The sequence below is a fragment of the Nannobrachium achirus genome (assembly GCF_963921795.1).
Source record: "Nannobrachium achirus genome assembly, chromosome: 22".
In the NCBI taxonomy this organism is placed as follows: Eukaryota; Metazoa; Chordata; class Actinopteri; order Myctophiformes; family Myctophidae; genus Nannobrachium; species Nannobrachium achirus.
In genome coordinates this window covers 52,159,315-52,174,703 of record NC_137829.1, presented here as the reverse complement: position 1 = coordinate 52,174,703, position 15,389 = coordinate 52,159,315, and the positions used below count along the sequence as shown (strand labels likewise).

The 15,389-nt window shown below is 44.3% G+C and overlaps 1 protein-coding gene across 1 annotated transcript in view; it reads left to right on the top strand.

Moving 5' to 3' along the window:
* Positions 1-11,961, top strand: part of LOC308307683 (zinc finger protein 654-like) — a gene marked incomplete at its 5' end in the record, with an annotated part of 38,247 nt that extends 26,286 nt beyond the window's left edge. Inside the window, 4 exons of the mRNA XM_080752949.1 lie at positions 508-1,719; positions 5,526-6,355; positions 7,958-8,988; positions 11,026-11,961. Of these exons, the coding sequence (XP_080609075.1) occupies positions 508-1,719; positions 5,526-6,355; positions 7,958-8,988; positions 11,026-11,030 (3,078 nt within the window). The 3' untranslated portion in view covers positions 11,031-11,961. The remainder of the gene's footprint in view (positions 1-507; positions 1,720-5,525; positions 6,356-7,957; positions 8,989-11,025) is intronic.
* Positions 11,962-15,389: the final 3,428 nt, after the last annotated feature.

The following is a 15,389-nucleotide window of genomic DNA, read 5'->3' as shown; positions in this document are numbered from 1 at the left end:
GGCCAAATTGTCAAATATTAGAGGCAGAAATTGTGAAAATAGCCGATCTACATGCTCACAACGCCTTGCTAACGCGAGGCGTTGTGAGCATGTAGATCTGCTATTTTTGACCCGAGTGTCTTTTGAATCCTAAGATTTTTTGAAAACCTATGTTTCTATGTCGGCAATCTGGCCAGCCATCGTCAAAGAAAAGGTGCTGGAGCTCAGTTAGTCTGTTCTTGAGAGACTACTGTGTCAGTGGTTCTCAAACCTTTTTCATGTGAAGGACCCCCAAAATGATATGCATTTGGCCACAGACCCCCATCTCAAAATATCTAGTTCCAGGGACCACCCAGAAGCAAAGTTTGTCAAAGATTTGCACACATTTTCACGTTCTTTTCCAAAAATAGCAGATCTACAAGCTCGCTGTGAGCTTGTATATCTGCTATTTTTCACTGGTTAAAGCATTGAATAATTCTAGGCCCTAAATGGGTTAACATAGTGTTTGTACTCCTATTTCTCCCCCAGATCCTGAAAGAGGGCCTGTGTTTTGATCCAGAGTTCTGGAACCTCCTGACCCTCAGAACCCACTGCTTGGAGCTGTTCAGCGACGCGGCCCTGAAGGCCGCCGTGCTGAGTGAGATGGAGATGGAGGCGGAGAAGGAGAAGGAATACCAGCAGGTGCTGACGGCAGATCAGTTGTGCCCTTTGCACTCGACACACACAACAAACTCATTGCACCGTCAGAGCTCCTCTGCTCCGGAGCCTGCTCCGTCCGCGGAGCGTTGGACGGGAGGACAGCTGTCTGATTCGGGCGCTGCTGGAGTGAAGAGGAGGAAATGGAAGAGGAGGAGGAGGCAGAAGAGAATCCTTCATCCGTCTGACGACGAGGCGGACTTCGGCGACGACCCGGAGATCAAATTCTACGGGCCGTCGTTCGCGGCCAACGACTCCCAGTACTCGCTTAGACGCAAATACGCCAGGATAGAAATCTCTGCTGCTCCTCCTGGCAAATTCCCCGCCAACCGCCAGCGGGAGTACCTGTCGCGATGCGTCAAGAACAATATTCTGAAGAGGAAAGGTCGCAAGAAGAGGTGGTTGCAGGGGCTTCTTCCCCTGTCAGAGCCGCCACAGGGACGCTCAGAGACTAAAGGTAGGGTCAAGGGGAAGGTCAAGGGGAAGGTGAAGGTGAAGGGGAAGAAAAGGAAGACGTCACAGAGATTGGAACTCTCTTACCCGGACAACGAAGTGTCTCTTGAAGAGGAGGAGGAGGATCGTGGGATCATGGATGATACAGAGGAGCGTGGAGGAGGGCGGGACGATGAATCTCAGAAGGAAAATGAACTTGCACTCGGAGATGTTGCACATGAGAAGATCCAAGAACTCGAGGAGAAAAGAGAAAACACCGGGAACGATGTTGCTGATGTGGTGGACGAGGGCGTTCCTGGAGGACGAGAAGTGGACCAGCCGGTGGTTCACACAGAGGTGAACTTGAAGTGTTGTGAAGGCCATCCTCCCGGTGGTGAGCTTCCTGAAGGCGGTCCCGAGCTCGGCGAGCCTGCCTTTGAGCCGATAGGTTGTCCCGTAGAACTGTTCCATAACTACTCCCTTCACTCTAAACACACGGACGATGGGACCCCCCAACCCCCGCCGGCCACAGCCGAGGCGCACACACACAACGGTGACCCACAGCCGGAGGAGAAACCACTGGTGGAAACGATAACGGCCTCGCATCCTCAGGTTGGTGAAAGATGATGTTATGGCCGCTCGGTAACTAATGTTTACAGGAAGAAAACTCCACGTCCGGGGTCTTCAACAGGGGGTCCCCAGAGTTACTAGCACAGGGGGTCCTCCAAATGTTTGAGTGATGGAAACTTTTGTTTCTCCTTTTTTATATTAACCACTTGAATCCTAGCGTCCATATTCTGAGAACTTTAGCCAAAAATAGCCGATCTAGATCGGCTATTTTTGGCAAAGAGCTTTGGTGAAGAGGGGAAAAGTACAGAGTGAAAGGTCGACTTTATAAAGTATTGACGGTTCGAGTGGTTAAATATCTGAAAACACAAATTGACATGAATCCAAAATACACTGATGATTGTGCTGTCAAACAATGAAACTATATGGAATCTATGAACAGGTTGTGGGGGTCCCTGCTTCATCTCTCTCTCAACTAAGGGGTCCTTGGCCTGAAAACGTTGAAGACCCCTGCTGTACGTTTTGAGCATACATGCTCATCAGACTGAGTGGTGTAATAAAAAGTAAAAAAGACTAGTTTTCAAAGCAGAGAATCGAATCATCTGTGATTTACAACCGCCGTACCAAGCGTCTCTGTCACTGAACGTTCTTCTATCGCGTCGCTCTCCTGAGCTCACAACGCTCAAAAACATTTTATTGGGGACCCATACATTTCTTTCTGGGACCCACTTTATGACCCATTACACTGAAAACCCAGCAACATCACTGAGACTGTAACTAATGTTCTAGCAAATTTAAAAGAATGCCCTTTTAGAAACTGGTCCAATATTATGTTGTTAGTTGTGTGAAAAATAGACATCATGCTGAGGGATACACGAACCCTCGCCCCTAAACACGATACAAGAACCCTCGCCCCTAAACACGATCGCGCCGCGTCAAATCTGGTTGCCACCGGGTATCCTTAGGCCTAGAATTATTGAATGCTTTAACCAGTGAAAAATAGCAGATCTACAGCTCACAGCGCGGCACCGAGTGCCGCGCTGCGAGCTTCTAGATCTGCTATTTTTGAAAAAGTTGTGAAAATGTGTGCAAATCTTTGAATGTATGTATTTTCAAAGCGAACGTTTGTAACTCAAATTTTGCTTCTGGGTGGTCCCTGGAACTAGATATTTTGAAATGGGGGGTCCGTGGCCAAATAAATGTCATTTTGGGGGTCCTTCACATGAAAAGGTTTGAGCACCACTGACGTAGTAGTCTCTCAAGAACAGGTTAACTGAGCTCCAGTTAAGTGAAAAGGACCTTTTCTTTGGCGATGGCTGGCCAGATTGCTGACATAAAAAAACATACGTTTTTCAAAAAACCTTAGAAGACTTATAGAATCGGGTCAAAATTCTAATTTTCACGATTTTTCAAAAATAGCAGATCTACAAGCTGTGAGCTTGTATATCTGCTATTTTTTATATTTAAAGCATAAAATATTGCGTCATAATGTGTTCAGGCCTAAATGGGTTAAAGGGCCAGTTCACCTCTGGGACAACCAGATCTTATTTTATTGTTGTTTGGGACACGATCAACACAATCCTGAGTTATTTTTTGTCTCTGTGTTTTGAGATATTTTAGCATTTCAGCATAAATGATGATGCATTTTGCATCATATGATGCAGCATGATGACTCATAGCAAAATGCATCATCATTCATGCTGAAACACTAAAATATCTAAAAACACAGATTGAACACAAAAAATAACTCAGGACTGTGTTGATCGTGTCCCAAACAACAATAAAATAAGATCTGGTTGTCCCAGAGGTGAACTGGCCCTTTAAATGTAACCTCAGTAAAACTATGCCTAAAGGCATGTCCATAGTTCTCCGAAATGTTCGGTGAGTTGGACTTTCCGACGTGCAAATTTCCGGGCCTTTTGACCGAAAAGTTTTGTTTAGGTCAAAGTTTCGACAAGATTCTATAAGTGTCTTTTGAATCCTTCCAAGGTTTTTGGAAAAAACCTATGTTTCTATGTCAGCAATCTGGCCAGCCATCGTCAAAGAAAAGGTCCTTTTCACTTAACTGGAGCTCAGTTAGTCTGTTCTTGAGAGACTACTATGTCAGAAGTTCTCAAACCTTTTCATGTGAAGGACCCCCAAAATGATATTTATTTTGCCACGGACCCCCATTTCAAAATATCTAGTTCCAGTGACCACCCCGAAGCAAAATTTGAGTTACAACCATTCGCTTTGAAAATACATATATTCAAAGATTTGCACACATTTTCACGACTTTTTCAAAAATAGCAGATCTACAAGCTCGCAGCGCGCGCTGTGAGCTTGTATATCTGCTATTTTTCACTGGTTAAAGCATTCAATAATTCTAGGCCTAAATGGGTTAAATCTAACCTTATTCCTAACCTTGACCTCAGAAGAACCGCTGGGGGCGGGCGGTCTGCGGAACAGATGGGGACCAGGATGTTTTGGGGTGAGCCTTTAGGCCAGGGGTTCCCAAACTGTCTTGTCTCAGGGCACCCCATGAATATTGTTTTAATCCGATCCGAGGCACCCCTACATTATAATTTTCACTCCCAGCACCTTATATTTATAGCATATGGTCGTTGTCGGGTGGAAACCTTGTTTGTCCAAAACCGTTCCTTTTGTATTTATCATCTATAAAATGTACTAAACTAGTGAAAACAGCAGATCTACAAGCACACAACGCCTCGCATCTGTGTACTTGTAGATTGGCTGTTTTCACTAGTTTTGTGCGACAGACTTGTATGACGAAGCAGGGCAAAAGACGTACACATTTAAAACTTGGAGATACGAGGTTTCTGCCCGACAGTGACGATATCTTAGTGATTATGTTGCGAGGAAAACATTGAGATAATAGCCATTTTGGTTAGAACTGACTGAAAATAACTTTGTACTTTGGACACTGAAAAAATTCAAGTGTCCAAATAAATTCCAAATATTATCAAATGATCTCGCGGCACCCCTGGACTGCCGTCGCGGCACCCCGGGGTGCCCCGTCCGTCACCCACTTTGAAAACCCCTGCTTTAGGCTACCATGCGTGCATACATCTGCAAATGTAAACTATATTTCAGTTAATGAGGGTCAATTCAGCGTCGGCCGCTGATATTTTCTAAGTGTGAGGACATTTCTGCCCCTTCCACTCTTCATTTTGACCTTGATTGTATTTGTAACCTTTACCGGACTTTCTCAAGTTCTTTTGCTAACAAGCGACTGCAACACGCCTAAGTACAGAAATTGTTACTTCTGTTCGCCATGGATTCAATTCAAAGGTGATAAGAATTGGTGTTGTTGTATTATAAATGTGTTGTAAAAAGTACTCACATTTTAGACTTAAGTAAAAGTATCAATACAGCAATATAGAAATACTTCGTTACAAGTAAAAGTCCAGAATTCAAAATGTACTTGAGTAAAAGTATGAAAGTATTGGCATCAAAATGTACTTAAAGTGCCAAAAGTAAAAGTACAAAATGTTTGGAAATAGCAGATCTACAAGCTCACAACGCGTCGCATCGCGACGCATTGTGAGCTTGTAGATCGGCTATTTTCAAATAGCCAAGGGATAAAATAAGGCTAAAGACAAAGTGGTTAATATGTTTTTTTTAAATATATATTATAATGTATAACTGCAAAGTAACTAGTAGCTAAGGTTTTCAAAAAATGTAGCGAAGTTGGATTCGAAATGTAGTGGAGTAGAAATAAAAGTATTAGAAATTGGAAATACTCAAGTAAAGTGCAGATACCTCAAAATTGTACTTAAGTACAGTACTTAAGTAAAAGTACTTAGTTACTTTACACCAATGTTGAGAATGTTTTCTCTTTTCTTTCTCAGGTGAAAGTCAAGAAGACATGGAAGGAGAAGATTCTCCAGACGCAGCGATACGGCCACCTGCGGCACCACTGCAGCCTCTGCCAGAAAGACTTCAAGGGTCTGAACGTGATGAGACACGCCCTCTCCCACCTGAAGAAGAACAAGCTCCAATGCATCCTCTGTGGGAAATGGTTCCGGACGCTTCCGTTCGCAGAGAAACACATCATGGATCACATCGACACCATGTGCAAGGAGAAACCCAGCAGCAAGGACAAGTCCGGCAAAAAGAACAAGAAGGGAAAACCCGGCAAAAAGGGCAAGGGCAAACCGGGTGGCGAGGACCTCGAGGTCGCCGCGGTCAACGGAGCGGAAGCGGTCTCGGAGAACGTGAACCGGGACGGAGGTGAGAATGGACCTTCGTCACCCTCTCGGCCGCAGAAGAGCAAGAAGAACAACGTCGTCAAAGCTAAACCGAGCCTCAGCAGGGAGAGCAGAATCATCAGAAATCTACGCCTCAACTTAAAAAAGAATCACAAAAATGGCAACGGCGCCGAGCTGGAAGACTTCACGGACGAACAGGTGGTCTTCAAGGAGGACGTTGTGATGGTGAGACGCGCTGCGTCGGTGACCGAGCAGCCAGGAGAAGAGGAGGTGAAGGAGAGGCCAGCGGGGGGAAACGGATACGGTGGTTTTTGCACGACGTACTACTTGTGCCCCTCGGAGCTCTGTGACAAAGTGTTCTCCAAGGTTGGCCCCGCACTGAGACACGCCCTCAAATGCCATGCCAACGAGGACCGGGTGCTGAAGAAGACATTCGAGTGGTCCAAGTGCAGATGCTTGACCTGTCAAAGGTAAATGATGTTTCTCTGACCATAACAGGGACATGCTGGGCCCCTGATTCAGCCCGTGAAAACGAGTTGGAGAGGCCCTCATTGCGCGCTATAGAGAGAGATCTCTCTCTATAGCGCTGCTGCTACTCAAAGATTTGCCATTTCAGATCATGACAAGTGACAAGCCAGTGGGCCAATTACTGTACATGAGTTATATTTCGTCGTTGTCGTGTGGAAACCTTGTATGTCCAAAACCGTTTGTTTTGTGTTTATCATTTTAAAAATCATTTAAACTAGTGAAAACAGCCGATCTACAAGCACACAACGCCTCGCACCGCGAGGCATTGTGTGCTTGTAGATCTGCTGTTTTCACTACTTTTGTGCGACGGCCTTGTATGGTGAAGCAGGGCTTTGCTTTGCGAAGAAATGTACAAATTTGAAACTTGGAGATGCGAGGTTTCTGCCCGACAGTGACGATTTACTTTGTTGGCCGCCCAGCCCCCAAAATGGAACGAAGGCAGACATTTTATTTGTAATTTTTTCCTAATGGCCGGCCTGGTCCAGGCTGGGAATGAACCGGCCGTTCGGGAGTTGTCCCGCTTTTCCCAATGGCCAGCACGTCCCTGCATCATAACTATCATATCACTGCCATTCCACATTCCAGTTCTTATCCATTCCCAGTTTGGTTCCATCCAAAATGGCCCCCCAAAAAAGAAAGGAAACAATGAGGCCAAATGTATTCACAATATTCCTGGCCCCGCCCCCCACTTCCTGTTCATATCCTGAAAGAGGCGGAGGCTGAAAAACATCATTTGGTTTCCTGTTGTCCTTGCATTAAAGTGTCAGTAGTTGGCGTTCTGGGCTCTGAATTAACCTGTGTTGCCCTGTCTACTCATAATAAGCAATTTGTGTCTTTTAAAAGAATAGTGTCGTTGCTTATTGTGCTGCCTTACTTTCTAATATTTTTTAAACCAGTGGTTCCCAAATCCTTTCATATCGAGGACCCCGGATTAACATATTTGTCCACAGTCGCAGACCGTGAAAATATGTGGTGCCAGGGACCTCCACACAGATTTATGTTGTTAAAATGTTTCAAAAATATTCAAAATGTTTTAGTTTTTTTTTCCTCAATATTTTTTAAATAGCAAATATACAAGCTCACAATGTGTCGCAATGTGACACATTGTGAGCTTGCTGATCTGCTATTAATGTAAATTGCTTCTTGCAGTTGCTTCTGTTGGGCTTAGTTCTTTGGCAACATCTGGCAACAGACAATTCCCTGTCACTTCCTTAGTTGGGAGGAAGTACTTGGGATTTTGGATTTGGTTCCTTTCAGCTTGCCAACCAACTTTAATGGAATATGTTAGTCCGTATGAATAGTACACAAACCTTTTAACCCATTTAGAACGGTTACACATTATTGCCATTTTTTTATTTTTCAAAAATGGCAGATCTACAAGCTCGCAGCGCACGCTGTGAGCTTGTAGATCTGCTATTTTTCAATTGCTAAAGCATTCAATAATTCTAGGCCTAAATGTAATGAGGCCGTCTGTCAAGGTTTTGTAAGAAAACCTGTCGACTGACTATTAAAAAAAAAACATGTTTTTGTTTTCCCGACGGCAGGTTGATGCAGTTCTTCCAGCAATACAAGGACCACATGAAGCTCCACGACGGTCCTCTCCGCCACTTCTGCTACCACGTGGAGTGCAACATGCGCTTCTTGACCTCGCAGGAGCTCAAGGACCACATAGAGATCCACGAGCCCTTCAGACCACAGTGCTCCTACGCAGGCTGTCAGCAGCAGTTCTCCTTCATCCAGAGTCTCTACGATCACGAGTGGAGACACTACATCCCCGCTCCTCAGAGAGAAGAGATGGAAAAGAAGGGACCCAACAGGCACAAGACGCAGAGCGCCGAGGCTCCGTGGAAGCAGAGGGTGAAGATCGAGGAGATTTGGATGCAAGGTGGGAAGGGACAGAAGGACAGATCTAGAGAAATCCATGGATCTGAAATGCTTACGGAGACGGATGAAAGTGAACCTCCAGCGCAGGGCGCCACGGCGTCGGACCCCGCCGGTGGTGATCAAGGCGTGCTCAATTTGCCCACTTCTCCCGAGACGGTTGACATTTCCAAAACCAGCGACACCGAAGCGACCGTCCTCAACGGACACGTGAAGGGAGAGGGAGACCACCAAACGACCGAGACAGAGGTTGTCCAAGCAGCTCCAAAGCAGAAGAATCCCCCGGAATCCGTCTTGGACATCAAATTGTCGGACCCGGAGTCGGTCACTGTCATCGACGGTCTGGAGGCGCTGCGGAGGAAGAAGCTCACAGCCTTCAAACCGGAAGATCCCGTCAACACGCTGTTTGTCAAAACCCCCTTGGTCCGCCCGCCCCCCTCCTCTTACATGAACGAGAAGGAGCTCAGCATGCGCAAGAGGAGGACCGTGGAGGAGGACCCACCAAAGAACAATTATAGATACTGGGGGTACAAGAAGGTGGAAGTCAAGAAGCTCAAAGAGGAGGCCCCCGAGGTCAAGACCAGAAGTCGCTGCAACAAGTGTTTGTCTTTCTTCAACAGCCTGGAGGAAATGAAGAAGCACCAAGACCTCAACTCCTGCTCTGCACTCTTTGGCTTTGATTCAGACGATGAAAGTAAGCATACTGTCTTACTTTAGGGCTTGAAAGTATAGCCAATATTATAGCTATATTTGAACAATTAATGGAAGATTATTGTGTATCATTATTTTATGCTTTAACTATTGAATAATAGCAGATATACACGCTCACAGCAAGCTTGTAGATCTGCTATTTTTGAAAGAAATCATGAAAATTCTAATTTTGACCCGATTCTATAAGTGTCTTTTGAATCCAGATTTCAAAGAAAAGGTGTTTTTCACTTAAATGGAGCTCAGTTAGTCTGTTCTTGAGAGACCACTATGTCAGTGGTTCTCAAACCTTTTCATGTGAAAGACCCCCAAAATTATATTTATTTGGCCACGACCCCCATCTCAAAATATTTATTTCCAGGGACCACCCAGAAGAAAAATTTGAGTTACAAACGTTCGCTTTGAAAATACACATTCAAAGATTTGCACACATTTTCACGACTTTTTCCAAAAATAGCAGATCTACAAGCTCGCAGTGCGGCACTCGATGCCGCGCTGTGAGCTTGTATATCTGCTATTCTTCAATAGTTAAAGCATTCAATAATTAGCTATCAGAAATGTATCTGACCGGTTTGTGCGCCATTACACACCTGTGCACAATAACACAATAGTCCCATGGACAACAACAAGCTCGAACAACCCAATACTATAATCTCAAGTAGTGTTAAATTCATGCACAACCTTGAGCATCACAATAAAACAATGCAAACAATAGCTTTAGTGGACGTGGTGATGAAGAACTGTTCCATTACATTGCAGCACTGAAGAATATTATTTATCAGTTAACCATTAATAATAACCAGAATTATATTAAGCACGGCCCATCTACAAGCTCTTAACGCTTAAAAGCCCCTTTTCGACTGCAGCTTTAGCACCACACCACACCACACCACATAAAAATATCTACATTTTCCATTACACAAAAGTACCCCTATCAGTAAGAAACAAATGTACCCTTTTAACTGTGATTATAATACAATATAAATTCGTATTACAACTATCCTAATTATAATACACAGATTATAACTGTGATTATAATACACTATAAAGTATTAATGTATTACTATGATAATGTATAATACACTATAATAGATTATAATAGTGATTATAACACAATATAATCTATTATCATGTATTACAACTATGTCCTGGTGGTTTAAATGAAAAGTCAGTGAGTGTCATTATGAATGATTTGGCCCTGTTTGGCCAAGCTCAGTCCTACTCTGGATTGGATACTTTTTAGTACCACGTTTAGTACCACTTTCACACCACTCTGCCTACCTAGGTCCTTTGAGTGAAAACCTGGCACAAGTGGGCGGTGTGGTGTGGAGTGGTGTGGTGTTGGGCCATGTCAGTGGAAAGGGGGCTTAAGACGGATCTCTCATTTTAAAATCTAATTCTTTCTAATCTTTGTTTTGCTCCTGCCAATAATAGGTATAATATATACATATATATATATATATATATATATAATAGGTATGCCTGGTTCAAACTCTTAGTTCAACATGCTTTTGTTTCCTTTCATGTAGGGGTGGGCGATATGGTGATAATTATCGTTGAGACGATACAATGTCTCCACGATATGCCTTTTCAGAGGTATCGTATATATCGTGATACAATTGAGGGAGACTTGTAAGAAATCCTGTTGAATCGTTAATACAGAGATTCATTGCAGAATTCAATTTAAACCTGCATTTTCGTCTAAATCAGTAGTTCTCAAACTTTAAAATATCAAAGGTCTCCACTTAACTCTGACAGTATACAAATGAAACCAAATGGACCCGTATGCGTATGGGTCCATTTGGTTTCATTTGTATACTGTCCGAGTTACATACTTGTAAAGTTCAAATTAGACCTCCCAAAAGGAACCCAGAGAGTCTAGTTTTAGTCGAGTAACTTGAAAAATAACCATAAAAACCAAGGTGAAAAAGAATTGTGATAAAATCGTGTATCGTGATACAGTTTGGGAACATATGGTGACATTGTATTTTTCCATCTGGCCCTCCCCTACTTTCATTCCTAGGTTAGCGGTGAAGAGGCGTTGGACGTCTGCCAGCTGAGCTGAAGGACGGTCAGAGAGACGCTGGCGGAGGATATTCCTCCAGTTGAACAGCGTCTTATCATTTCCATTCTTAAAGGTCAACTCAATGATCAGTTCATGTTGGGAAAGACTGTAGCAGTGGAAGAGTTCATGTTGGGAAAGACTGTAGCAGTGGAAGAGTTCATGCAAATCCCATTTAGATGTTTTCATAGACCAGGCTTACGCTTGTCTTTTCACGGTGACTTGTCCGCTCCCTGACCTTCTCCCAAATTGACCAATTCCTCAGGGATCCCTTAACAGTTTGCCAGCCGAAATAGAATGGTTGTTGGTAGATTAGCCGTGAAAATTTCTATTATTATATTATGAACTGAACCGCATTCATTTTTACCAGACATCCAGCGCTATTTCACGTGGTCTTCATCCCCCATTATCATACCGAGATCCCCCGTTGTTTTACTCACCACAGTTCCCTGTGAAATTCTCAATCTGCATTGGCTTAGAGAGGGGGATTCGGCCAACGCATCATGTCCCCGTGCGTTTCGCGTGCGCGATCCGTTCACGTAAATGTCGGCTCAAATAATCCACGTGTGACTCAAGAGTAGAAATAAAAAGTTTCGCTCGCATAGCCCGCAGCACTGCTGCTGTAGAAGCACTGGTGTATAAACAGTAAACGGACGACAGCAAGGAAGCTTAAAGAAGGAATGGAACTGACGTCACTTCTGCTTCATGTCAAAGCAGCCATGAGCTATCGATGGACGAGCGGTGACTAGGGAAGGTTAGACGATCGTCGATTTTCGGATAAAAATCATTTATTTCGGTTTTAATGACCCAGTACGGTAAAAGACGGCGCGGCTGAGACACCCTTGGTCAGATGTCCGGTATATTCCGGTTTTAATATTAAGGGGCTCCCCGTGGCTTGGAAAGGGTTAAGTAAGGGATAATGAATGGCTCCGCGGGGATTGACGGTACATAACAGACCGACGGCCTGGTATCTCCCCGAGGCGAGATACGGGGAGACGAAGGGCTGTTATGTACCGTCAATCCCCAAGGAGCCATTCATTATCCCGCTTATTACCCGGCTACTAAATCAAATTAATAATTTGACTCAAAACTAAAAACAAAACAAAGTATTTCCTTGTTTACAGACGGCTGGAAGTGTTCCACAAGTGTCGCCTTGGAAAACAAGGAAGTGCTGATTAGATAAGGTCCATTTTCTGGTACTACGTTGTCTATTTCTCGCTTAAAAATATTTTTAAAAACATTCTTCAGAGCAACGTTTAGTTGTAAATGTCGCTGTGTGTTTTCATGGCTGACATGTTGGATACAGCACAAGGTTCACGCAGTGCAGCTTGACTGCAGAAGGTGCTCTGAGCCTTTGATTAGGCAGCGGTCTGTTATAGAGCAGAGCGGTCTGTTATCGGAGAATATCGGACCTCTGATTTCAGCGCTTGACCAATCAGAATCAAGCATTGAAACAAGCCGCGTAATAACTGAGTATATCGACTACAAACAATAAAATGTAGTTTTTAACTTTAATCTGTTGATTTTTACGTCCATTAATGCCCATGATGAGCCAACGCCCTATACTGAAGTGGCCTTCTTAGCATTTAATTGTATTGCCTTTAGACCTAAATATACAGTAGATGTTTCAGATTTGTTCAACGTTTTGATATCATTCTAAATTTTAATCCCTACCTTTTTATTGGTGACTTCTCATAGGAAATGTATCTCATAGACTTGAACGAGAAGCAGGAGCCGCACCAGATGTTGTGAGGAGAATTAGAAAACAAGGCTCTCTGTTGCAGTGCCATTTTATGGGGACATTAAATCCCATCACAATGTCATGTTTTGCCTATTTATAGAAACAAAAACTAATCTGAACCGAAGTGCTGTACAGCAGTATCAACATATAAAGTACTGTTATAGGCGGCCCGCTGTCTGGCCCCCACCAACCCCAGTAATAATGGTGGTATAAGAGCAGCAACAACACTAGTATATCGTCGTTGTCGGGTGGAAATCTCGTATCTCCAAATGTGTATGTTCTTTCGCAAATCATACAGGGCCGTCGCACAAAAGTAGTGAAAAGTGCGAGGCGTTGTGTGCTTGTAGATCGGCTGTTTTCACTAGTTTAAATCATTTTTAAAATTAATGATAAATTCAAAACGAACGGTTACAAGATGTTCACCCGACAACGCCGAAAACTGTCGCTGGAGTAGCGGGAACGCCACCGCCGCCCCCTGCAATGTCGTGGCCCTCGGCTTGGTACCCTAGAGATAATTCAATGTTGTGGCCCTCGGCTTGGTACCCTAGACATGATTCAATGTTGTGGCCCTCGGCTTGGTACCCTAGACATGATTCGGCCCTTGGGGAAAACTAATTGGGGAACCCTGCAGTACAGTATTTGCGGACACGTCACAAATCGCGCGTTGAACAGACAAGTGTAACCACAGCCATAGTACAAGTTGCAAAACAACTTTTCAGTGATCTCTGCTCCTCATACATTTACAAATCAATCAAACCTGTGAACTGTTGAACTCTTGACTTTTATCGTCATGTGTAAAGCACCTTTCAGACGGAGCGCCGGGCGGTTATTTTGGCCGCGCGGAGAACAGGGGCATCGTTCCGCCGATTTATAATGACTCCAATACGGAACTAAAACTTCCTTTGATTGGCCGCTAGTTGCGCTGTTTTCTCCCCCGGTCGATCGCAAAAAGAATTGTTCTCCATTGGACCCAATTCATTTTCCCCTTTCGTTTTCTAACCTTAATTAACATTTGCATAAATACTTTATGGTTCCTATCGCTAGTTAAAAATTGCCTTTCAATCACGAGGATATGCGTTTTGTGAAAATAAGGTCCCATTTATGTTAAAATTGATGATAAAGTTTGGGGGGGGGGGCGTGGCCAACTAAACTGATCAATAGCATCCTCTGGTGCTTTTACAATCTATGATGGCAACACCCATGCCAAGGACCCAACTGCTTAGAAACCAATGACTTCGCTTTGTCCATATATTTTTACAGTCTATGGCGGAGAAGAGGCGAGAAATTCCTGCGTGCTCGTGTGTGCGTGCGCTCGCGGGCGGCGAGAGCTGGATTGCGGTCCGCCTTCTTCTCCACGCTTGGCGGCTGGCTCGCAGGAGGACAACAACAAGGCGCTGCTAGGCGTAATATCGACCGGCGTTTACTCGCAGGAGCGATTTTGTTTCTGTCTCCACGTGAGAGACCGTGGCATGGTCCCCACTGATCCAAGCGGGAGCCCCCCCCCCCCCCTCCCCGCACTCCGCCTGAAATATTAATCTCAAACTTATTTTGTACACCACAGCTAAGAACCAAGTCGTGGTCATTTGAGGGTCATGACCCTGGAAGCAATACTGAGAAGTAAAAAAACACAAGTCTCTCAAGATGTAGGCGATATCCCACCATTATGTACTGATCCAAAACTAAGAGTTAATTCCTGTGCACTGATGTTACTGGGCCTCCTACTAATGATTCATTTCAGTTATTGTCTCCACCAGCCGAAGGCATGGGGGAGAGTATGTTTTCCCCTCCGTCTGTCCGTCCGTGCGTGTGTGTGTGTGTGCGTGCGTGCGTGCGTGCATGTGTGTGTGTGTGCGTGCTTCCTCGCAGTTTGTTACCACCTAATCTCAGTCGCCGTTGGCCCGGTCGCTGCCAAAATGAGCACACACTCCCTGGATGCCAATTCAGAACCTCTGCCCCACATTTTTCAAATAGGCCTGTTCTAGCGCCACCATGGGGCCGATGTTTGCAAAACACATTTCTGTACACTACTCTTAGAGAGTGGTGTACAGCGGATCTGTCCGATTTTGCATATTCCATCCTGGTTGGCTAAGATTGGCTTCCACAGTTTGTAGGATTGAGCCGTTTTGAACAAAATGCCTCAAATCCCAAACGCAAAGTGCAATTATCATGAAATCGCGCACACACGTTCCCACTAGGCCGAGGAAGAAATGCCACTGAAATCGGCCTCATGGTGGTTTTACCTATAACTCCACCGATCAGTTGCAAACTTTGTAAGCGCACTCCCTAGAGGCCAAGGAAAAATCCTTTCCTTGCATTTTTCACATCAGCCTTTTATAGTGCCACCAGGAGGCCGACTTATGTAAGACACATTTTTGGATCCTTCAGAATTTACCCAAAATTAACTAAAATCAGTACACAGTATCTCTACAGTCATATGATCAAGACGGATCTGTCCCATATTAAATATTCCATCCTGATTGGCTAAGATTGGCCTCCAAACTTTGCAGGATTGATCCGTTTCGAACAAAATGCCTCAAATCATGAACGTGCAATTGTAAAGAAATTGGCAGTATCTGAACAGTCA